Here is a 24575-nt window from a genome sequence, read left to right on the forward strand (position 1 = left end):
GCTGGGGGGGGGGGGGGGGGCACTTGAAACTTCCGTGGAGGCCAACAATTTATATTTTCTATTTAAGTTTAATGTTTTCTGTTTTACCCGGAAGGCAGGGAGGGGGTGAGTGTGGTGAATAGTAGAAGTACTCGTCCCCCCCCTCGGAGAAAGGCCTGAAAATAGGTGGGTTTTTTTTCTTCTCCCTTTTGATTCCGTTTCGTTTTAAACAACGCCGCTAAAATTGGTTGATTTCTATAAAAAGGATTATTAGACCCAGAACAAAATTAAAAATCAGTTTTAGTTTTACTTTTTAAGAAGGCATTTTTAACGTTACCACTTGATTTCAATGTTTACAAAAGCAAGAGTGCATAATTTCCCCTTCATGACAATTTATTTCCGGAATTGATTTCAGCCTCGATCAATAACAACTTGCTGCTGAAACCGCAATCCAGAAACATTCCTCTACACTATTTTTGACTTGAAGAAAGATCAATCATCGAGGTAAACTAGTAGATCTAGATCTAGTAGATATAATTAGTAGCATAGTAGATCTAGATCTAGGTCTAGATCTAGATCTAGCTCTTGAGTTCTTCTTGATCTAATCTAGACTAGAATCTAGATAATAGATTCTAGATCTAGATGATCTAGATCTAGATCTAGATCTAGATTCTAGATCTAGATCTAATCTAGATCTAGATCTAGAATCTAGAATAATTTAATTTTAGAGATTCTAGAAATCTAGATTCTAGACTAGATCTAGAGAATCTAGCTCTAGATGTCTAGATCTATTCTAGATCTAGAGATCACAGTCACACACTTGTGACACTAGTCTCGACTAGGCCACTAGGACTAGGTGACTAGATCTAGAATCTAGATCTAGATTCTAGATCTAGATCTAGGATTTTATTTTAAACTATTTTTTCTAGTCTAGACCTTGACTAGATCTAAAATCTAATCCTAATTTTATTTTTATTCTCATTCTAAAAAACTTTTGTCTAGATTTGTATTTAGAAGATTTCTTGTAGTTGTAGGCCTATCAGAGTATCTAGACTACTAGATCTAAATCTAGATAGTAATCTACTAGATATGTCTATCTATCTACATTACAAGCTAAACGGGCCAATAAATGACGTCATGCTCGTGGGGGGGGTCTGTAATTTTGTGATGGTGTGTGATGAGGGGAGGGGGTTTCAGATGGTGGGACGTCACACTTTTTTTGCATTATAATAATAAAGCAATTTAGAAAACGAATTTTAGCCCGCATTTCTTGTTTAAGAAAACTGTTTTAATAAATTGTAGGCCTAATGCCTAATAGGAATTGATTAAAATACTCTGTTGAGAGAGTTCAGACAAGATTTTGGAAAAATGTCAATGTTTTAAGAAAACTGCAATTTTGAGGGGGTTGTAGGCTGAGGTATGACATCATTTTAGGCTGGGGGGTTTGGCTTTTTGTGACAATGTGTGACAGAAGGGAGGGGAAGGTAAAAATCGTCAAAAAAAGCGTAATGTCATTTATGGATGACCCCAAACTTAAAATACTAAGATCTACAGAATCAAGATCTATTTAATTGAATAGATTGGGCTAGCTATAAGTTATATAAGCACCAGTGCTATTAAATTTTGCCAAGACAAAATCCAGACCTAAGTGGAATTTTTTTTTAGACAAGCTGACAAGTGACATACACAAGCAAAGCATTCAACCTATTTTATAATTTTATTATCTTGTCACAAAAAATAAACTTTCTCTAAAGTACTCAAAGTTGCTAAGTCTAGTCCAAAATCTAATTCAACTAGATCTAGACTCTAATTGTAATAATTAGGTAGGGATTTAAAATGTAACTTTTCCTCCCCCATTTGCTGTTTTAAATAGTAGTAGGGCCGAGTAGTTTATTTTTAGTTGATTGTTAACTCTCTAATTAATCTTATTCTTAGTTGGTCTCAGTCTTACCATTTTGTTTTAAAAAATTCTATTTTATATTTTTACAAAAAAAAAAAAGAAAACGTAAAATGTAATGTTATATTTAAACTTTTCCAGGTAGGTCTAATTTAGAGATGTCATCTTCACTGGTTTAAGGAAAAAATTCTTGATGCAGAAATGAGCACCACAGATTCTTCCCCACCTTTGGATAATGAAATAGAATTAGATGCAGGTGATGATTTTGAAGAAGTGGCTATTCGTAAAGATGGAGAGAGCAAACGGAATAGCAGATATAAAAATAAAGAAAGAACGCCAACTACTGTTGTTAGTGAAGTATTTGCTTTTTTGAAAAATCCATCTATGTGCATAGATAACTTAGATGAGTATGATATAGATGGTTTTAAAGATGTAGGAAATCATATTTATTCTAAGGGTATTGTTAGTGTTGAGGAGGATCTTAAAGAAAATGACGGATATTTAGCCGGGTTCCGCTCTAAAGATTCTGGTTTTGCTTCATTGGAGCGTCATGTACATGGTGATTTTGACTATGCTAATGATGCAGACATTGTCTCTAAATCGGCAACAGGGCATGGCAAGAGTGCAGAAGACTGTTGGACTGACGTCAGTGCCAGTGAACAGAGTATTGCAGGCCGTGGGAGCTGTAGTCAAGATAGAGATGCTGAATATGATGATGTTGATGTAACTGTGCTTAAATTAGATGAACAAGAACTTAATTTTCAAACACTGATTGAGAATGATCAATTAGAATCCCTGGATGAAATCGCAGCAGTTAATAATTCAACACTTGATTTAAAAACAAAACGCCCCAATGGGTTAATTAATAGTGTAATTAAGTTAGAAACAGCTAGCAATAAAGAAAACACTTTAACCACAGGTTCACAGTCAACTGATAATGTATGTGGTGACAACGAGAAAACACAAATCTCTACACAAAAAGATGCCTCAAATCAGGCAGTAATAACTGTAGATTTCGCTAAAGTAAAAACTGGTCGTAAAGTTGGAATAGACTCATCTGATTCAGAAGACCAAAATAAAAGTTCACTGATGATGGATAGCTATTTCGCTTATGGTGACACTGGTGATGTAAATACGAGAATCACATCAGCATCTTCAGATGATGAAGAAGATTATAGTAACATTGACACTAAAGATCTCAGCGTGTTTACAGCAAACGACCAGGATTACGACACAATAGATATTAATAATTGTCAAGGCATGGGTGATGGAAACGTACCATCTGGCATGTCTAAACTAGCAGATGTTAACACAGTTTTATCTGGCAGTACAAAGCCTGAAGCTGTTGGAGAAAATTCTGGAGAAGGTTCTGATTTTAAAGGATGTGTAAAAAGTGAACATGTAACAAAAAATGTTACGAGGCGACCAAAGTTAGAGAAGAACCCATCAGCAGAAATAGGCAGTGATGATTCCTCAGATGAAGACATAGGTAAGGCTTTTTACATTGTAACCGTAACAGTGTATTGTTAATACATTTTATTTTATCAAACAAACTTAATTTAAAAGAAAGTGTTATTAGAGGTTCAACTAAAGTATAAATTTCAAACTCCAGCTTATCATTGTATCATGAATGTATCAGCTGATTAAGTTAGTTATCTTTATGATCCCAAATAGACTTGCATTTGGACATTGGAACATTAAATTGGATATGTTCCATACTCGTAAAGATGATTTTTGATAAGAACTTTGGATATTACTTATTAAACATCTCTTAATTCTGTCTGAAAAAACTACTTTCTCTTTCATTTTGTTTTGTGAATAAATTCCTTTAAATAAATTTTTAACTTTTTTTATGACATAATTTATTGTGTAGCTGTAAATTACCTTTAGATAAACTTGTGACACAACCTTAGATTTCCTACAGAGTGTATGATATAATCTCTTAGAGTTTAAGTTTAGCGTTATCATTAGGTACAATAGTTAATATCAGATATTTATCTGAGGATATGCTGGAATCAAATAGTTTGACTAGTGTTTGTGAAATTACAAAAGTAAGGTGTCATGTGTGTTGGTTGTTATTGGGCAACATTGATGTAGGTTAATAATAACAGCATGAAGTAGGAGCAACATGTTATTCAACTTTCTAGGTTGCTGCCTTGATATGTTCCAAGGGTACTCTTCTCAGGGCACTTGTGTATATACTAAACATGTCTAGAGGTACTACTTTAATAATGCTGGTACACTGGATGGTCAAACAGAACTTGTTCCCTCATGTAGTTCAGTGTTTCTTCCAGACTTTTTTCTCTGGGGGGGGGGCACTTGAAATTTTCGGGGGGGGGGGGGGGGAACGGACGGATGGACGACACTGTTAAAAGTAATTATATAAATTTCATTTTGTTCGGGGGCGGTAGAATGCCTGGAAGAAACTCTGATGTAGTTGCAACACTCTCTAGTAAAGTGGATGTCTTTCCATAAAGATGTTGTGGATGGAAAATGAGCTTTTTTTTTGGTAGAACACCTTTGTACCCAGCCCTAAATAGAACTTAAACGTTGCATCTAAAAAGCTGTTTTGGTAAATACAGCCCTTAAAACCCGTTATTTTTTACTAAATAGCCATGAACTTAATTTCTTTAAAAGCTGTTAAACTAAATAACCATGAACGTAATTTTTTAAAAGCAATTTTAGTAAAGTCAACAGCGACCATAAAAGCTGTCATAGTATAAAACTAAAAGTTTTAAAATCAGATCATGAAATAAACATGCAGTGCTGGGTAATATGATTACAATAAAACCAAGCCTAAGCATTTTCTATTACATAAACAAAATATCCTATTATTTGAACATAAGTTTTGCTTCATCTGATCAATAAAATAGAAAAAGACAAGTTTTTCAGTCTGTTTCTTAATGTCATTTTGTGGGCTACAGTAAACCAAAGTTTCATCATAACATAACACTTGTGTATGTGAACTTTTGCCTGTCTTCCTTGCCTGAAAAATGACATTTAATATGCTTTTGATACTGCTAACATAACATGCTGTTACACTGTTGTACCATACAGTGCTGTTTGTATCTAACCAGCTATAACTCGGCTATTGAGATCAAGGTGATCATGTCCAATCTCCTGGTGTTGTCAGCTTTAACTGAACGCTTTAAATACATTCTTTACTGCTACCTTAGTGATAGCACAGCATTGTTTAACTTCGTGCATTGTTTGTATCTAAAGTTTCTTTTCTAGGAAACAATACAAAACACATTGTGAAACTCAAGTACAAATTCATAACAAATACTTTTCATAGGAAAAAGACTCTCAAGAATGACTGATTAATTAGTATTGACATAATATGTAAATATTATTTTAATTTTAAGTATGCTCATACATTTAAAAAAAACAACAACAGGCTAGAACTAATTAATGAAAACTGACTCATTGGTGATAGTAATTAACTTTTCTTTCAATCTGAATTGTTTTTACTTTACTATAAAGTCAGTCTTACTTACTTCATAGTTATATTTCTCCTGATTTTTTTTTACTTATCAGCTTCTAAAATATTTATTCTCTGACCAAATATTCTCTCCACTAAAATGTTTATATATAATATCTTTCTGCCATCTACCTGACCTCTCCGACGCAACCTTGCGTCATCACACTCTACTATTGAAATTTTTCATAATATGAAATACACTTTCATTTGCTTGGTTCATGATTTCACTTGTCTAAACATGAAGTATTTTATACAACTGATGGCTTTTTATTTTAACTAGGGACCAATATAAAGACTATTAAAATGTAAATAGTAAACATTTTGATATTCAAGTTTAATTAAATACTAGCTATACAATGATTCTCATTTTTTCACTAGACTGAGTTTATGTGTGTGCTAAAACTTTTGAGCACAAAGATCTAGTTATAAAGTATTTCCCTTCTATGTTATGGATTCATAAATTGGAAGAAGCTGAATATATATATATATATATATATATATATATATATATATATATATATATATATATATATATATATACAAGCCGACCCGCGGCATATCATACACCGCTATTTAGTTGTTTTATTTTCTACTTTTCAGTAATTTATAATTTGTGAATTCGACAGTAGGCCTACCAATGCTGCCACTGAAAATATTTGCTTTAAAACACTATCAGTAGGTCATTAAGGATGATACTACCCCCACCCTCCTTTCCCCCAACCCCTACCCTACACCCCCCCCCCGTGAAAGCAGCCTCCTCTTTGTTACCTTCCCTAAGTTTAAAATCGTTTCAAACTAAACTATCTGCCCCTAGTAGCTGTCACTAAACCCGGCTCTATGATTGTAAACATTTAGTGTGAACCAAAGCTCACCAGACCATGTAGGGGTGGGGTGGTAGAGAGCGCGCTCACAGCTTGTTTTCTAGTGTCTCCAAGAAGAGAATTGTATATATATATATATATATATATATATATATATATATATATATATATATATGAAGAGTTTATTTTCAAAACGCGCTAAGCACCATTTTTGAAAAAAAATGAGATAACGTGCCCATATTATAAAGCTACTCAGTTACTATTAGGAAAACTTAATTTTAATCTTCACGGCGCAAAATTTTTATTTTATTTCTATTTTTGAAAAACAGTTTTAGCATATTGTACAATGGCTTTGTGCAGGAGAAAAGTGCGATTTTCTCAAAACCAAAATTTTGGATATATTGCATTTTGAAAATAAACTCTTCATATATATATATATATATATATATATATATATATATATATATATATATATATATATATATATATATATATATATATGCACAGGTTTTATGGATAATATAAAATAAAATATCTATTTGCAAAAATGAATGTTTGAGAAAATATATATAACCCTAACTATAAATACTATATTCATAATCATGAATATCCCTATTCCCTGTAACTATCCCTCTCCTTTTGCACCTTTTTCTTTTTCCTTATCCTGTTGTCAATCCCTATCTTAAACCTATTTCCCTCTTTTGTCCCTAGCCATTGCATTTTCCCTCTCTATCCCCTACCTGTTCCAATACCTATAGCTTTACTTAACTTATTCTTAATATATCCTTAAGCTATCCCTACCCACATCTGTCTCTCTAAATTACCGGTGGGTAATTGATTAGGAGTAATGTCCAACTGCTGTTGTTATGGTAGGGTTATGTACAGGTGGGTAATTGACTTGGTGAGCTAATGAATGGGTGGGGGGGGGGGGGGGGGGATCTACTCATAGTTACAGCACATTCTAACTTATTCTAGTTGTAGATCTTACCCCTCAACCTTGCACCTAGGCTCACCCTAGACAAAGGCTACATTCGGAGATCACACCAACATCTAAACTGCTTTCTATTTGACTTCAGACGTAGACCGTTCACGTATCACTCCCACTTAGTCTCTTCACTTAGACTTAGAACGAACTACAAATGCTTACTATATAGTGTATTTTAATAACTCGTTAACTTAAATGATTTTTTAAAATCAATTAAATAACATTTGCCTTGATTATAGTAATAGACCTACTTATTTTATATGTTTAAAATGTCATTTGTTTTGCCTTTACTTTGCATTATTATGTTATTTTTATTTGCCTTTTACTAAAAAGTTTTAGTACTGTCACATACACTTTTAAGCTTTGATAAATAAATAAAATGATCATGTCAGTGTCTTGACTATCAGTTGTCAATGACGTCATCATCTTTGTGTATCCTTCTCGGCATTTGATTTTTAATTCTAATTTTTATTCTACATTCAATGACATCATACTTGTTGTGTGCTTTTTGGATTATTAACTTAATGGGTTTCATTTCCTGACTTGATTTGATATTTCCTTCTTTGTTTAATGTGACATCATGTTTTTATTAACATGTTTTTCTTAACTCAGCTTCACGTTTATTTGTTTGTTTGTTTGGATGTTTGTTGTTAAAATTGACATCGAAAATGAGCCCACTTCTGATTGCTCTAGAGATCTGAAATTTGGAATGCAGGCTATTTTCGCCTAACAATTTCAGATGCAATCATAAAAACTAGCAATTAGAGACCTAAATTAGCTTAATTAAATTACGCCCCAAGGACCATAAAATCGAGGACATGACTTCTAAACATACAGACAAGACTGGAGGCCTATTGACACAGTTACTTCGGCCCCAATCGATGTGAGCGCGCTGGCCGTGATCGTATAGTGGTTAGTACTTCGCGTTGTGGCAGCGACAACCCAGGTTCGAATCCTGGTCACGGCATGTAGGCTTAATTAAATTACGCCCTTTCTCTGTTTAAAGCGTATCGGTCGCTCAAGATTTTTAGTCCATGTATTTATAAACACTTAGTCAAGTCATACTTAATCAAGTCATTAGATAAAGTAGAAAATAAACTATATAAAAAACTTTTTAAAAACCACGTTTTTCATGTGTAGCAACGGACTAAAAAGGAGAAAATAAAATACTTAAAAAAAACTTTTTAAAAAACCACGTTTTTCTTGTGGACTAAAGCTGTGCAGGTTCTTGTGATGACTGACAAAAAACGTGGGTCGGGCAGATGGGTCGGGAAATTTGATGGTGAACGTACCCACGTTTTTTGTCAGTCATCACAAGAACCTGCACAGCTCGAGGAAGCACAAAAGAAAAGTTTATTTTCTACTTTTTAGTCCACAAGAAAAACGTGGTTTTTTAAAAAGTTTTTTTTAAGTATTTTATTTTCCTATTGTTTTCTCTAGAGTGTTCTTGTCACACAGATAGATAGTGATAGATGGATAGACTGAATAGTGAATATAGATTATACTTATGCACACATTTATACAATGTATTAAAGCGCTGTGGTGCTGAGGATGATACCTTTAGTGCTTATGTACACCGCACCCTGGTTATTTAGATTGTTATATATGATAATTGTATAGTTGATTCATTGTCAACATTTTAAAATTGGATATATTGAGATCAACTCTACTATAATGACGTTATTCATTGTCAACATTTTAAAATTGGGTATATTGAGATACATCTCTACTATAATGACGTTAAATTTAGTTAAATCTGTATATTATAATTTTCTGTTAGACATTTTTCCATTTCCTTAGCACAAGACAGATTCTTATCGCTGCACTGCACCTTCTAGTTTGTAAAACTCTGATTGAAGGCATTGACGTTTTATCTTTACTAACATCTAGCTCATAAACTATTTCAACAGGAATCTATGCTGAGAGTTTTAGACGATCTAACTGGATCAGGATAAGCCAGGAGGGGAAGCTGGAGTTCCAGATGCCCGTAGGCTCATCTCAGTCCAGTTCATTACCCTCCACTGCCTCCGTGTCCACCCCTGGACTCAGTACCTCAGAGGGAGGGGACTATGAGGATGTGCTCAGCCCCAGGGGTAATATGGCAATTATATTAATTATAAGCAAATCTATATTTAAAAGAATATTTGTCACAAAGTCTTAGTGTTTTTCTAAGCACTTCTTTTGGTGTTTTCATCTATATTTAGCTGTTTTTTTTTGTTTTTTTGAACTTTTATTTAAGAATCTCTTTAACTTTGCTATCATATACACACATTATATAATTCTTTTTTACAGGGGACACTTAAAGTTGATTTAATCTATGTGTTAGAAAAGCTTTTAATCTATGTGTTAGAAGGGCTTTTAATCTGTGTTAGAAGGGTCCTTAATCTATGTGCTAGAAGGGTCCTTATTCTATGTGTTAGAAGGGTCCTAAATCTAAGTGTTAGAGGGGTCCTTAATCTATGAGTTAGATGGGTTCCTAATTTGTGTTAGGTGGGTATATGTGAAATATGCAGGAACACTGGGTGCCTACTATTTCTGTTTTTTACTTTCTCGTATATACGAAGTATAGAGAAAGTCTTGTAATCATGCAAATCTCGACGTTTTACACCTCACTGATACGGAAAAACATAATTTTGCAATCTTGTCCGTATGTCTGTGTGTCTGTCTGTCTGTCTGTCTGTCTGTCTGTCTGTGTGTGTGTCTGTGTGTAAACACGATAACTTGAGTACCGTTACAGCTAGGTTGATGAAATTTCATATATAAGTATTTTATCAAAATCGTAGATCCATATCAACTTTTTAGCGATTTTCGATAACCGGAAGTGGTACTTTTTCTACTTTGAATTTTTCAAAAGCCTATAACTTGAGTACTATTTCAGATAGATAAATGAAATTTCACATGTAAGTAATAGATCTAATTCTCTACCTTCTTTCAAATTTTGAGTAATTTTCGTTGACCGGAAGTACTAATTTACGCTATTTCCGATTTCTCAAAAAACGCAAGTAAATTTATAAAGTACTAATAATATTGCGCACTATTATGCACATTTTGTTTCGGCGTTTGTTTGGTGCGCAATGTTTTTTTCTATGAGATTCTATTCTATTTTTAAAAGTTTAAGTTATTAAAAATCATGTCTACATTCCAAGTTATATAAGAATATTCGAGAAAGTTTAGGGGAGATCACTCCCGGTTTATTTTTCTTACAGTGGACGATGTGTTTGTGGATCCCATGGAGCAAGCCCTGGCTAAAAATAAACTTTTCCACAAGCGCTCGGACTCTGTGACTACCACAGCCTCAGAGAGTGAATTCAAGCGCCGTTACATGTCGCGCCGCAAGTGCCTGATCCAGCGAGCTGACAGCCAACAGGAGTACCACCGTCTTTCTGCCAGGGTTTATGGTGAGTACTAACTGGGTAGGTCATAGGTCAAAGTGTCTCATTCAGCGAGCTGATAGTCAGCAAGAGTACCACCGTCTTTCTGCCAAGGTCTATGGTGAGTACTAACTGGGTAGGTTTGTGTGAAAAATTGTACCATCACAGTTTGTGTAAAAAATTTACTGTCAGTTTGTGTGAAATATTTTACCGTCAGTTGGTGTGAAAACTTTTACGATCACAGTTTGTGTGAACAATTTTACCGTCACAGTTTGTGTGAACAATTTTACCATCACAGTTTGTGTGAAAAATGTTACCGTCACAGTTTGTGTGAAAAATTTTACCATCACAGTTTGTGTGAAAAATTTTACCGTCACAGTTTGTGTGAAAAATTTTACCGTCACAGTTTGTGTGAAAATTTTACTGTCACAGTTTAGTTTGTGTGAAAATTTTTACCATCACATTGTGTGAAAAATGTTACCGTCACAGTTTGTGTGAAAAATTTGACTATCACAATTTGTGTGAAAAATTTTACCGTCACAGTTTGTGTGAAAAATTTTACCATCACAGTGTGTGTGAAAAATTTTACCCTTCCAGTGTGTGTGAAAAATGTTACCTTCCCAGTGTGTGTGAAAAATGTTACCTTCCCAGTGTGTGTGAAAAATTTTAACGTCTCAGTTTGTGTGAAAAATTTTACCGTCACAGTTTGTGTGAAAAATTTGACTTTCACAATTTGTGTGAAAAATTATTTTTGTTTGACAGATGAAGACAAGCAGGTGACTGTAGAAAGAACTTCTGGCAGTGACGACCTTGGCCTACATCTGCTGAACAGCCACCCTGCATTTATTACCTCTGTGGATCAAGGTCAGTCTGTTAAAGATGTTAGCTCAGTAAAAGATGTTAGCTCAGTATCAAGGGATATTGGTACTTTGTGCCTGCTCCATCATTAATTCTATGTGGGGAGATGTTAAAGATGTTAGCTCAGTATCGAGGGATATTGGTACTTTGTGCCTGCTCCATCATTAATTCTATGTGGGGAGATGTTAAAGATGTTAGCTCAGTATCGAGGGATATTGGTACTTTGTGCCTGCTCCATCATTAATTCTATGTGGGGAGATGTTAAAGCTGTTAGCTCAGTATCGAGGGATATTGGTACTTTGTGCCTGCTCCATCTTTAATTCTATGTGGGGAGATGTTAAAGATGTTAGCTCAATATCGAGATATATTGGTACTTTGTGCCTGCTCCACCATTAATTCTATGTGGGGAGGTGTTAAAGATATTAGCTCAGTATTGAGGGATATTGGTACTTTGTGCCTGCTCCATCTTTAATTCTATGTGGGGAGGTGTTAAAGATGTTAGCTCAGTATTGAGGGATATTGGTACTTTGTGCCTGCTCCATCTTTAATTCTATGTGGGGAGATGTTAAAGATATTAGCTCAGTATCGAGGGATATTGGTACTTTGTGCCTGCTCCATCATTAATTCTATGTGGGGAGATGTTAAAGCTGTTAGCTCAGTATCGAGGGATATTGGTACTTTGTGCCTGCTCCATCTTTAATTCTATGTGGGGAGATGTTTAAGATGTTAGCTCAGTATCAAGGGATATTGGTACTTTGTGCCTGCTCCATCTTTAATTCTATGTGGGGAGATGTTAAAGATATTAGCTCAGTATCAAGGGATATTGGTACTTTGTGCCTGCTCCATCTTTAATTCTATGTGGGGAGATGTTTAAGATGTTAGCTCAGTATCAAGGGATATTGGTACTTTGTGCCTGCTCCATCTTTAATTCTATGTGGGGAGATGTTAAAGCTGGGTTTTTGCTACCTCACTGTCCATTTCAGTCCCCCATTTCTTTAGCAATGACATAGTGGTCCACCCAGTTCTGATGGGTACCTAACTCACCTTAGGGAAAGCAAAGCCGGCTGGTCATAGTGATGACCACACTATCGTTTTATATGCCGAGTTCCCTGAAAAAGGCAAACTCTACTTCATCTGCCCCAGGTGTCTTGGGCATGAAGGGTGAAAGATGATGATCCTTAGCAACATAAAGTTGTTGAAAGATGGTGTTTGAAATTTTTTTTATCAAGGCATACATATCTGTCTTAAATTTCACACTTGACTAAACTATATTCCTCAAATCCATTTCAGATTAAAATGCTTGGCTTATTGGGTTTTTAAAAATATAGATTTAAAACCTAGCACTTAAATTGATGGCATTTATCATGCAGTATTATAATACTAATATTTTTCAAGATATTTGTGTTCTTGAATTGCTTTTTGCCAGGGTTAGGCTTTGGGCTAATTTTTTTATATCTTAGTAAAAAATACCATTTTTTTTTTTACATTGCTAATAAAATAGTTGTATTAATGATTTTCAACCTCATTTCCTTACAAGTTTTATATTGCTAATAAACTAGCAGATTTTCAATCTCCCTGAAGTTTTCTTAATTAAGTAACTTTATTGTTGAGGATTTTCCATCTTCCTTGACACAATGTAGGCAGCCCAGCTGAGAAGGCAGGCATCACTGAAGGCCAGATTCTTGTGTCGGTCAACGAGCAGGACGTGCTGACATGGGACCATGCGGACATCGTCAAGTTGATACAAACATGTGAGGGTGTTAATTGGGTGGATGAACTGAGTTGTTTGAAATCATTTGCCTGTTTGTTGAAGGCATTTTAATTAGTTTTCTTTTTTAAATATTGAAATTGATTTTGTTCTGTGGGTCTGTTAAAAGTTGTATTACGTGTGTTAAATTTGTCTAGAATATTTCTTATTGAAGTTAATATGAATCCTGTCTAGGTGTTTTGATAAAAGCTGTAAATTATTTATTTGAAATTAGTATTAATATATTTGATTAATACATTTACTTGAACATTAAAAGAGTATTTTACCAGGCTTGCTATGCTAACCTTGACTTTAATTTTACTGTGAGCCTAAAAAGGCCTATATAAATCCTGTATTATAAAAAATTCAATTAGAAAAAAAATTTCCCACACTGTTTCATAATATAATTAATTAATAGCTAATTAGTGTTAATTTTGTGTCAGGTGGCAACCAGATCAAGCTGGGCGTGGCCAACAGTGACTTCCAACCTGTGAGGGACCTACAGGCGTCTGTCATGTCAGGGTTTATGTTCAAGCTGGGGAACTCTTCCTTCATGAAGATATGGAAGAAAAGGTTTTTCATACTCAGGCAGGACAATTGCTTGTACTACTACAAGAATGACCAGGTCAGGTGGTGGTCCTAGATTGATAGTTTGTTCTGACAAGTGTTTTCTTTGTTAGATGGGTCCTTAATCTACGTTTTGGATGAGTCCTTAATCTTTTATAACATTAAGTTGATTAGGTTAAGTTAGATTAAACTATCCCTTCATATGCTGAGGTCACATAAACATGTGAACTTTGTTGCCCCATAGACTGTCAGGTTTGGAAGGGGAACTTTACTTCTACTTTTTAAGTTAGATAAGTAAAGTACCTATTCATACCATAGAGTAAATAAAGTTTAGTCTTGTTGTTCTTTCTTGGAGATTTTTACAAAATTAAGTTAAATCTCTTACAACGCTAGAATTAGGAACGTAGAAGAATAAGAAATGTGTGGGGCAAAAACAATTATCTAATCTACTAAATCATACACAAAACGTTGATTCTAATAGTGAGAATAAAAGAACCTTAGAAAAGTGTTTGATAAGGTTTAGACAATTAATCTTGATTTTGTTAACTTTTAGACCATAATTCTTATGTTCCTGTTAATTTTTCTACCTACTATCAAATATTACTATTAATTGTTATTACCTACTATCTAATGTTACTGTTAATTTACGTGTGTAGGAAAATGACCCACTCGGAGCGCTGCCATTGTATGGCTACACAATATCTCGTCACACGGACACAAGCAAAGACTTTTGTTTCAAGGCAGAGAAGTACGGGGCCAGGACGTATTACTTCATGACTGACAACAGGGACCAGTTGACTGCGTAAGTCATAAGACATAGCCTCTGACACCAGTAGTAAAATACTTTTTGTTTATTTAGTAACAATATCTTTTTCTTTGTAAAAAAATGTTCTTTACAGGCTACTCACAAATATTTCTGGTTCCTCTTCACAAACATTTGAAAAGCGTTGATTAAATATATTATGTTAAGCTATTTAAAAAAAATTTACAGCATATATCCTTTGGTTGAATTATCTCAACATTTGTGTCGACTTCTCAAAATATATTTTTGCAGTAATCTTGGCATTGATTCAGTGCTGATGCAGGTTTTAATGCAAGCTATTGTTTATTACAGGTGGGTTGGTGCTCTCACTGAAGCTGCTGTCCGCTCCAAGAAAAGGGTGAGCCAACAGAAATTTTATCTACCTAACTGATATAGGGATTGGTACATTAGAATGATTAAGTTGAGCCTCAGATGAAATCTTTGATGTGATCAAAATTACTGTCTATATTGGGATGATAAGGGTTGTAGCTAAAATAAATTCTCAGTTGTCTTTACACCACACCACTGGGTAAAGATAGTGACATTATATAGACATACTACTGACCACTAGACCACTGTCTTAAGCACACATCTGACCACTTGACCACAGTCTCATACACACATCTGACCATTTGAGCACACTGTCTCATATACACTGTTGACCACTTGACCACACTGTCTCATGCACACATCTGACCACTTGACCACACTGTCTCATACACACATCTAACCACTTGACCACACTGTCTCATGCACACATCTGACAACTTGACCACACTGTCTCATGCACACATCTGACAACTTGACCACACTGTCTCATGCACACATCTGACCACTTGACCACACTGTCTCATGCACACATCTGAGCACTTGACCACAGTCTCATACACACATCTGACCATTTGAGCACACTGTCTCATACACACATCTGACCACTTGACCACACTGTCTCATACACACATCTAACCACTTGACCACACTGTCTCATGCACACATCTGACCACTTGACCACACTGTCTCATGCACACATCTGACCACTTGACCACACTGTCTCATGCACACATCTGACCACTTGACCACACTGTCTCATGCACACATCTGACCACTTGACCACACTGTCTCATGCACACATCTGACAACTTGACCACACTGTCTCATACACACATCTGACCACTTGACCACAGTCTCATACACACATCTGACCATTTGAGCACACTGTCTCATATACACTGTTGACCACTTGACCACACTGTCTCATGCACACATCTGACCATTTGAGCACACTGTCTCATATACACTGTTGACCACTTGACCACACTGTCTCATGCACACATCTGACCACTTGACCACACTGTCTCATACACACATCTAACCACTTGACCACACTGTCTCATGCACACATCTGACAACTTGACCACACTGTCTCATGCACACATCTGACAACTTGACCACACTGTCTCATGCACACATCTGACCACTTGACCACACTGTCTCATGCACACATCTGAGCACTTGACCACAGTCTCATACACACATCTGACCATTTGAGCACACTGTCTCATACACACATCTGACCACTTGACCACACTGTCTCATACACACATCTAACCACTTGACCACACTGTCTCATGCACACATCTGACCACTTGACCACACTGTCTCATGCACACATCTGACCACTTGACCACACTGTCTCATGCACACATCTGACCACTTGACCACACTGTCTCATGCACACATCTGACCACTTGACCACACTGTCTCATGCACACATCTGACAACTTGACCACACTGTCTCATGCACACATCTGACCACTTGACCACACTGTCTCATATACACTGTTGACCACTTGACCACAGTCTCATACACACATCTGACCATTTGAGCACACTGTCTCATATACACTGTTGACCACTTGACCACACTGTCTCATGCACACATCTGACCACGTGACCACACTGTGTTATGCACACATCTGACCACTTGACCACACTGTCTCTTGCACACATCTGACCACTTGATCACACTGTGTCATGCACACATCTGACCACTTGACCACACTGTCTCATGCACACATCTGAGCACTTAACCACACTGTCTCATGCACACATCTGACCACTTGACCACACTGTCTCATGGCCACATCTGACCACTTGACCACACTGTCTGTTGCACACATCTGACAACTTGACCACACTGTCTCATGCACACATCTGACCACGTGACCACACTGTGTCATGCACACATCTGACCACTTGACCACACTGTCTCATGCACACATCTGACCACTTGACCACACTGTCTCATACACACACCTGACCACTTGACCACACTGTCTCATGCACACATCTGACCACTTGACCACACTGTCTCTTGCACACATCTGACCACTTGACCACACTATCTCATATACATTGTTGACCAATTGACCACACTGTCTCATGCACACATCTGACCCCTTGACCACACTGTCCCATGCACATACCAGACCACATGACCACACCACCTCAAACATGACCTCACCATTCCAACATTCCCGCTCTCCAGAAGGAATCCTTTCTCAGTGTCAGCAGCCACAATGTCAGCTTGCCTGCGCTGGACATCAGGAAGTCTGAGTGCACTGGTTTCCTGAACAAGCTGAGCCCCAATCACAGCCATTGGCGCAGGCGCTACTGCGTGCTGAAAGACGCTTGTGTCTACTACTACAAGGATGTCAACTCCCAGAATGCACTTGGTAAATACATTAAGTATTTTCTAACAAATTTATGAAAAATAATTTCTTGTGTTTTTTTTATGCCTCCCTTGTTTACTTTCTCGTAATCAAAGTATTGAGAAAGTATTGTAATCATTCAAGAAATGTTCATAAATCTTGACATTTTAAACCCTCCTGAGGCGGAAATACTTAGTTTTGCAATTTTGTCTGTATATCTGTTTGTCTGTAAACACAATAACTTGAGTACCGTTACAGCAAGGTTGACAAAATTTCATATTAAAGTATTGTATCAGATTTGTAGTTCTGTGTCAACTTTTCAGTGATTTTTGGTAATTGGATGCGGCACTTATTCTACTTTCGGTTTCTCAAAAGCCTATTACTTGAGAGCTGTTTCAGTTTGTGATAGTGTTTGTGAGGTGTTTAAAGCTGTTTTTTTTCTAGTAACTCTACTGTACTGTGGACCCTAATGATGCCCCTGAAAGTCATATAACTTCTGCATTTTTACAAGAACTAACATTTAATTTATATCAATATGAAGAAACTTAAATTTAAAAAAAATTCCTATCAAGTTGGGTTTGTTTTTTACAATTATTTTTTAGGTGTAGCCCATCTCCATGGTTACAAGGTGGATGCAGAAAGTCTTCCACGTAGAAAGTTCAGCTTCAGTCTACTTCCCCCTGAGAAGAAAATGAGGGTCTTCTGTTTCAGTGCAGATAATGAAACAGATAAAAAGAGGTGGGTTTAGAAATAAATTACATGATATATTTGTACTTTTCTGGCACTAATTTTTTTTCAGCTTTTTTATTCTATAAAAAGATTAATAAGAACAAACAACCTCAATTTTTCCAGCTTTTTTATTCTATAAAAAGATTAATAAGAACAAACAACCTCTATTTGTTTGAGTCAGAGCCCCACCACCCACACCAACCTTTCACTGGTTACCTTAAAGGATGGCCCCAGTCAGAGCCCCACCACCCACACCAACCTTTCACTGGTTACCTTAAAGGATGGCCCCAGTCAGAGCCCCACCACCCACACCAACCTGTCACTGGTTGCCTTAAAGGATGGCCCCAGTCAGAGCCCCACCACCAACACCAACCTGTCATTGGTTGCCTTAAAGGATGGCCCCAGTCAGAGCCCCACCACCCACACCAACCTTTCACTGGTTACCTTAAAGGATGGCCCCAGTCAGAGCCCCACCACCCACACCAACCTTTCACTGGTTACCTTAAAGGATGGCCCCAGTCAGAGCCCCACCACCCACACCAGCCTGTCACTGGTTGCCTTAAAGGATGGCCCCAGTCAGAGCCCCACCACCAACACCAACCTGTCATTGGTTGCCTTAAAGGATGGCCCCAGTCAGAGCCCCACCACCCACACCAACCTTTCACTGGTTACCTTAAAGGATGGCCCCAGTCAGAGCCCCACCACCCACACCAACCTTTCACTGGTTACCTTAAAGGATGGCCCCAGTCAGAGCCCCACCACCCACACCAGCCTGTCACTGGTTGCCTTAAAGGATGGCCCCAGTCAGAGCCCCACCACCCACACCAACCTGTCACTGGTTGCCTTAAAGGATGGCCCCAGTCAGAGCCCACCACCCACACCAACCTGTCATTGGTTGCCTTAAAGTATGGCCCCAGCCAGAGCCCCACCCACACCAACCTGTCACTGGTTGCAGTAGAGTTTCTTAATTGAAATAGAACTTGACCTAAGCTGGCATTACCTCTGATACTTTAACTCTTCCAAAAGTTGCTGCAATTTGTAGCCATGCCTGCTTGGTGTTAAAAGTTTTCCCCTATCTAACTCATTTGTCCACTGAAAACCTGTCTTCTCTCAGTCATCAAATGGTCTTGAAGATTTTAATAAACATATAAAAAAAAAGTTAAATTTATCCTGACAATGCGCTTTTGTTCAGCAAGTACAGAAAAAGTTAACTCTATATGCCTGAATTAGTTAAGTTGCTGTGATGAAAAAAGTCACCCTAGGCATGAAAGGGTTAACGCGACTATAGCTTTGAGACTAAACTTGAATATTGTACAATTGCAGGTGGGTTGAATCCTTGATACATTCCATACAGCGCTGGGTGAGAATGGACAAAGAAATTGAATGCTGAAGTTCATGTGGTGGCTAAAGGTCTTGTGTACGCCACATTTTTCAAGTTGGTTTTGTGTTTGGGTTAGGATGGATGTAGTTAAAGTCCCCCGCTGCAGCTCTTGAGTTTGTCACGTTAACTTACATCAAATTGGTTAAGCGTTATAAATTTGTAAATAAACATTGTACACATTTAAACAACTGAACGCACTGCAATAGTTTGTCTCACCAATGTATCTAATTTATGACCTTATATCTTACATTCTTATGAAATTATTTATTTATATCCAAGGTTGAAATAATTATTTTTTAAATTTCTTGATTTGTTTCTTAGTTATAATAAATAGTTTCATTTTTTTATACATGTGCAACAGCATTCAAAGAAACGGTTGTGAAACTTCCAACTAGACCCAGAACTTTTTTCTGCTAACAGATTTGTGAACAGGTTGTGATAGCTTGTTACCGATTTGCCACTTATTGCATATTGTTTCGTTTGCTACATTCCCTTTTTTAAGAATTTTACCATGGCTGTTAAAATTTGATTCTTTCCATGACATTCCCAGTGTGTTTCATATTTTTAAAGCCCTGTACCTCCCACAGCAGTGGGGCAATGCTGTTGCTTAATTTTTTAGCTGCCCTTCATATTTTCTTAAAAACTTTGTTAAATTGTACTTAACTAAAAACATGTGAAATCTCACTTTTTAAAAATGCCCTTTGGTTAAACTTGTTGTTAGTTCAATTTCTCATACAGATATGTTCAAACTGCCGTTGGTGATACTCTAGGTTACTTTAGACAAACCTGTGCCATACAAAACAACAATGTACAATCCTTGCTTTATCTTTTCCTTGATAGAAATAGATCTTTTTGTTTTGTAATAAAATGGTCGTTAATCTTTTATACTTATGCTTGTGTTACTCAGGAGATAATGATTTGTGTTGATTTAGGATTTGTTTGTCTCAGGTGCCATTTTGAATTATTTTCCTCTCTCCCCATCTGGTGAATCTGTAATAACAAACCCTGTCTTCCAGATTTCTGGAACTTCTTTTTCCCAATGAATTTTTTTTACTTCTTCTTTGTAATGCATGACTAATTTGTTCTGTTGCTTTAAATAAAAATGATTTTTGTTTACATGTTAGAAAAACTGAAGTTATTGTTTTTTTTTAAATTTTCTGACACTTCAACTTGTTGTTTTTTACCCCTCAGCTGTTTTCTTGTATAGATCATAAAATGTGTGAATCTCGACATGTGGAATAGCTCTTCATAGCTTACATTTTATTATTTGAAAGTGTTTTATTTAAAATCAACTTCTGAATTGAAAGAAAATATGTAAAACCATTCATATAAGATAATATGTATATTATTTTTAACCAAGTCTCCTGCACTCTACACTAAAATACTTAAAAAGCATGGTGTATTTTTTTGTTCATTAGTTTTTATTGCTTTTTATTCCCTAAACCACAGCAGCTACATGTATTGTTAATTCAGTATTCATGTTCATTGTGATCTTAAAAGAAGGAGTTTTTTTAACAGTGTTTTTAATTTCTGGCTTGCATTTCTGATTATTAATTTCTGTGATTGATATGAAATCAAAATTGTAATTAAGCCCCCTCAAACAATTTTTTGGAAGAACCTCAAACAAAACAGAAAAATATTTCATTTGTAAAATACTTAATGAAATAATTATACTGTCTCATATACTACTTAACCATATATTTACATACAAATTGGAGATATTTTTAACATGCTTATAATTTTTGTAATTTCTTTTTCAACTGTGATTTTGTTTTGGCCAAGTTCAGCCAGCCTTATTAAAAAATCTAAATCATAAAAGAATATTTTTTTAATATTCAACTGGTTTATTTTGAAAAAGATCTTAAATTTTAAGTTAATTATGCGATTTCCTTTTTTTATTTTTGTTTTGCTAAACCAAAACTTGTTTGAAATTGTATATGTTTTTTTTTTACTAAATTGAAATAACTACACTTTAAGATTGCTGAAAGACACTGTAACTTACCAAAAATCAACTAATTGAACTGGTAAGTTCACTGTTTAAAAAGTGACAGCTCATAACAATGCTGTCATCATGCTGAATTCTAAAAGATTTTTGTGATCAGTTATTTTTAAACCGTGATTAGTTTACACATAGTGGATTTTTAAGACTGTTGTCATAAGCATCGCAAATTGTGTTAAGTTAATGGAAATTTGTTTTGTCTTATTTAAAGACAGCTAAGGGAGAGAATTACATTAAAAATAATAATTCTTATTCGTACCACATAATTACAGTTTGCAACTTAAAGAAAATATGTATGTATATTTTAAATGCTTTTCCTGATGTTTGCTAAAATTTAACAACATGCAGGGTCAATTTTTAGTTTAAAAAAAACCAATAATATTATTTAATCAATTGTAATTAATTGATTTGATTCATTATTGTCTGATCTAGTAAAATAATAACAAGAAGTTCATGAAGCTGTAATTAATGTTCATTTTTTATTTTTTTATGTACTAAAATTGAAGAATTTCCATACTAAAACTCATTTTGTAGTGGTGAAATTTGATTAGCTTTAGTTTATTAGTCAGAAAGTTGAGAAAGGAAACATAATATTATTCATTATTTGCTTTTTGTTATTTTTATTTTTATCAAGAATCATGACTGCAGATAGGAATAGAAGTTTTAGCATCTGTTTATGGAAAATAAATAAATCTCATTGTTCATGCTACATTTACAACTTAACTTACACAAAGAAAAATGTTACAGATTACATTATTTTTTAATATAGTATTTTAAAATGTAATTCTAAAAAGTATATTTTTGTACTTGAAAGTTTCTTAACCCTACTGCCTATCTACTAATCAATACATTTGTACAAAATTACTGCAATTCCTTTTGTAGATCTAAACAAAATGTTAAAATTTTCTTGTAAAAACTAATTTACTATCTTTTTTACCATGACTCTCACCATCCTACAAAACTTACTATCTATAGAAGTATGTCTCTATTCAAGTTATATAATTATTTTACATATATTTTATAACAATAAATTACTAACTATTAAGTTGTGAATTGTGAATAAAAATGCTTCAAGGAACCTGTACATTACCATAAGAACACATTTCTAACAATTTATTTATGAATGTTGTGAATAAAAATTGAAAACTTCAGAGAAACCAAAATTGCCCTTAAAATCTTATCAGAACAGGTAATATTTTTTATTTTAACTAAATGCAGAAGTTCATCATGTATTTAAAGAGCATGATATCTTAATATCCTGATTTTGTTTACTTTGCCAAAGAGTTTTTTCCCCTTTTGTTTTTTCCTCTAGTCATGTCATATGGGAACTTTCCCCTTTAATTTGGATGCTTCTGCTTTAATTGATCCAAATAAAACCAATGTATGTGAGCTGCACTAACATCATTGAAAGAACAGAAACATGTTGATCTAACTAAGCTTTGATCACACTTATACCAGAATTTAGCAACTCAGTATTCCATAATGAAGAATTTTATGTACTAAAAACTAATATAAATTGTGGAATAAAAAAAATGAAAATTATACTTTTTATTAGACTGACAATGTAACTGTTTTTCTATCAGACCTGATTACATGTTTGGAATTGTTGGCTTTTGGTCCGTAGACCAAATCTTTTTATTTGCTATAATGGTCTAAGCATTGTTACATTTAAAAAAAATACAGTTTGCAATTGATGGTGTTCATTGATACATAAGGAAAATACTTTTATTGAAATGTACATTAATGTCCAACTTTTTTTTAATACTTTAAACTTAAACATGATAATATTAACTACTTTTATAGCAAAAATATTATATTCGCGTTGTAAAATTATCACTAGTTGGAAAAATGTGTAGGCTTGTTTCTTTTCTTTATTTTTGGTATTTTATTCAAGCACATTTTTAAAGATAAATTTAAAGAAGCAGTTTTTTTGAATATTTTTTTTATATTTCCTGGAAAGATGTGAATTGGTTCAGTGAGTTTCACTTGATGCCTGATGCATCCTCTTGCGTGTTTCTGTTTTTATACACTTTCCCCCCTCATTGAAACAATACTTTACAAACAGTGTGTGTTTAAAGAATTCTTGAGGATTGCTTTTAACCAAATTTCTTTTTTTTCCCATTGAAATTTTAGTTGCCCTTGTCTGTCAAAAAAACTGGACACTTTAAATTTTTAATGTCTCAGAGTGCTAGTTGTTTCTCTTTAACAAGGTACTAAACAGTTGGTGCTCTCCCTTGAATAATGTAAATAACTGTGAAATATGTACTTTTTTCCCTTTGTTTCCTAAGCACATTAATTTGTTTTAAATGAAAAGTGTAAATAACAATCTGCACATGTAAATTATAAACCTAAAAAAAAATATTACCGATTTTAAATTTTATACTGCAAGTTCTGTTGGCTTTGAAATCATGAGTTTTGTTCTTGTCCGTAAGACCTCCCATAGTCCACCCAGCTCTGGACATGTTTTATAGACAGTGAAGGAGGTTGGGCATAATACTGACCACACAATCCCCCCTATGTTTAGTTTAAAGAAACAAATAAACCCTGCCTAATATGCCCATCATATTTTCCGAAGGGAGATCTTATGATGTGTTACTAACTCTTTTTTAAATAATGTAGAGAAACAATGTGGTGGTTGCAGAAACCATTGCTGCTTAAAAAAATTATCTCTTTAAGGTTCAAATATGAGATTTACTTTACAGAACATCACATTAAAAAGTTGTTTTACGTATTGAAATTACAAAGTATTGCTCAATGCCCCAAGTAATTAGTACCTTTGTATATTTTGTACATTATTTACCATGTGACATGACCGTGGCCTGCTTTTAAATGTCTGCACTAGCTTACAAAATTACAAATTTTTTCATTGTCGGAGCCCATCACAGAAAAGTGATGTATACAAAGTCAAAGTGATTTTGTTTTTAAAATATTAATAATCAGTTCCAAAAATCTAAATTTTGGCTTTCTTCTGCAAATGTAATTTATACAGTTTTCAGTTACGATATTGACTTATTATTATTTTTCACTTTTTTTTTTGTGAGTAAAAGTTTTTAACCAAGGCAGGATTTAGTTTTACTTTTCTGTTTTTGTGAAGTTTTAAACTAAAACATGTTAAAACCAGATGTCTATTTATTTTCAAAAGATTATTGAATAAAATAATCTTCAAGCCATATCAAGTGACAAATTGAATAAATAAACAAATTAAAAAATATATTTTTCGATGTTGTCAACGAGGATGCATATTCAT

General features: G+C 34.9%; 1 protein-coding gene across 3 annotated transcripts; it reads left to right on the forward strand.

Annotated features, from left to right (window-relative positions):
• The first annotated feature begins 332 nt into the window (after positions 1-332).
• Positions 333-24386, forward strand: LOC131929905 (uncharacterized). 3 transcript variants are annotated; one of them, XM_059286286.1, is made up of 12 exons: positions 333-483; positions 2018-3365; positions 9074-9256; positions 10370-10561; positions 11297-11398; positions 13033-13143; positions 13583-13764; positions 14363-14508; positions 14821-14866; positions 17057-17243; positions 17822-17957; positions 19272-24386. In XM_059286286.1, the coding sequence occupies exons 2-12, from the start codon at positions 2078-2080 to the stop codon at positions 19336-19338; spliced, it is 2640 nt and encodes an 879-aa protein (XP_059142269.1). In that variant the 5' UTR covers positions 333-483; positions 2018-2077; the 3' UTR covers positions 19339-24386. The 3 variants fall into 3 exon arrangements, with proteins under 3 accessions (XP_059142269.1, XP_059142271.1, XP_059142270.1); XM_059286288.1 differs by lacking the exon at positions 333-483 and adding an exon at positions 1316-1396; XM_059286287.1 differs by lacking the exon at positions 333-483 and adding an exon at positions 1408-1656.
• The last annotated feature ends 189 nt before the right edge of the window (positions 24387-24575 follow it).

This window comes from Physella acuta, unplaced genomic scaffold (genome assembly GCF_028476545.2).
Source record: "Physella acuta isolate Inbredline_101_S28 unplaced genomic scaffold, ASM2847654v3 ptg001691l, whole genome shotgun sequence".
In the NCBI taxonomy this organism is placed as follows: Eukaryota; Metazoa; Mollusca; class Gastropoda; family Physidae; genus Physella; species Physella acuta.

What these genes read in the sequence shown, in the direction of transcription:
- LOC131929905 (XM_059286286.1), top strand. Translation starts at nt 2,078, where the DNA reads ATGAGCACCACAGATTCTTCCCCACCTTTGGATAATGAAATAGAATTA. An exon ending in AACAGGGACCAGTTGACTGC is followed by an intron (nt 14,509 to 14,820) that starts GTAAGTCATAAG and finishes TGTTTATTACAG; the next exon opens with GTGGGTTGGTGCTCTCACTG. An exon ending in CAACTCCCAGAATGCACTTG is followed by an intron (nt 17,244 to 17,821) that starts GTAAATACATTA and finishes ATTATTTTTTAG; the next exon opens with GTGTAGCCCATCTCCATGGT.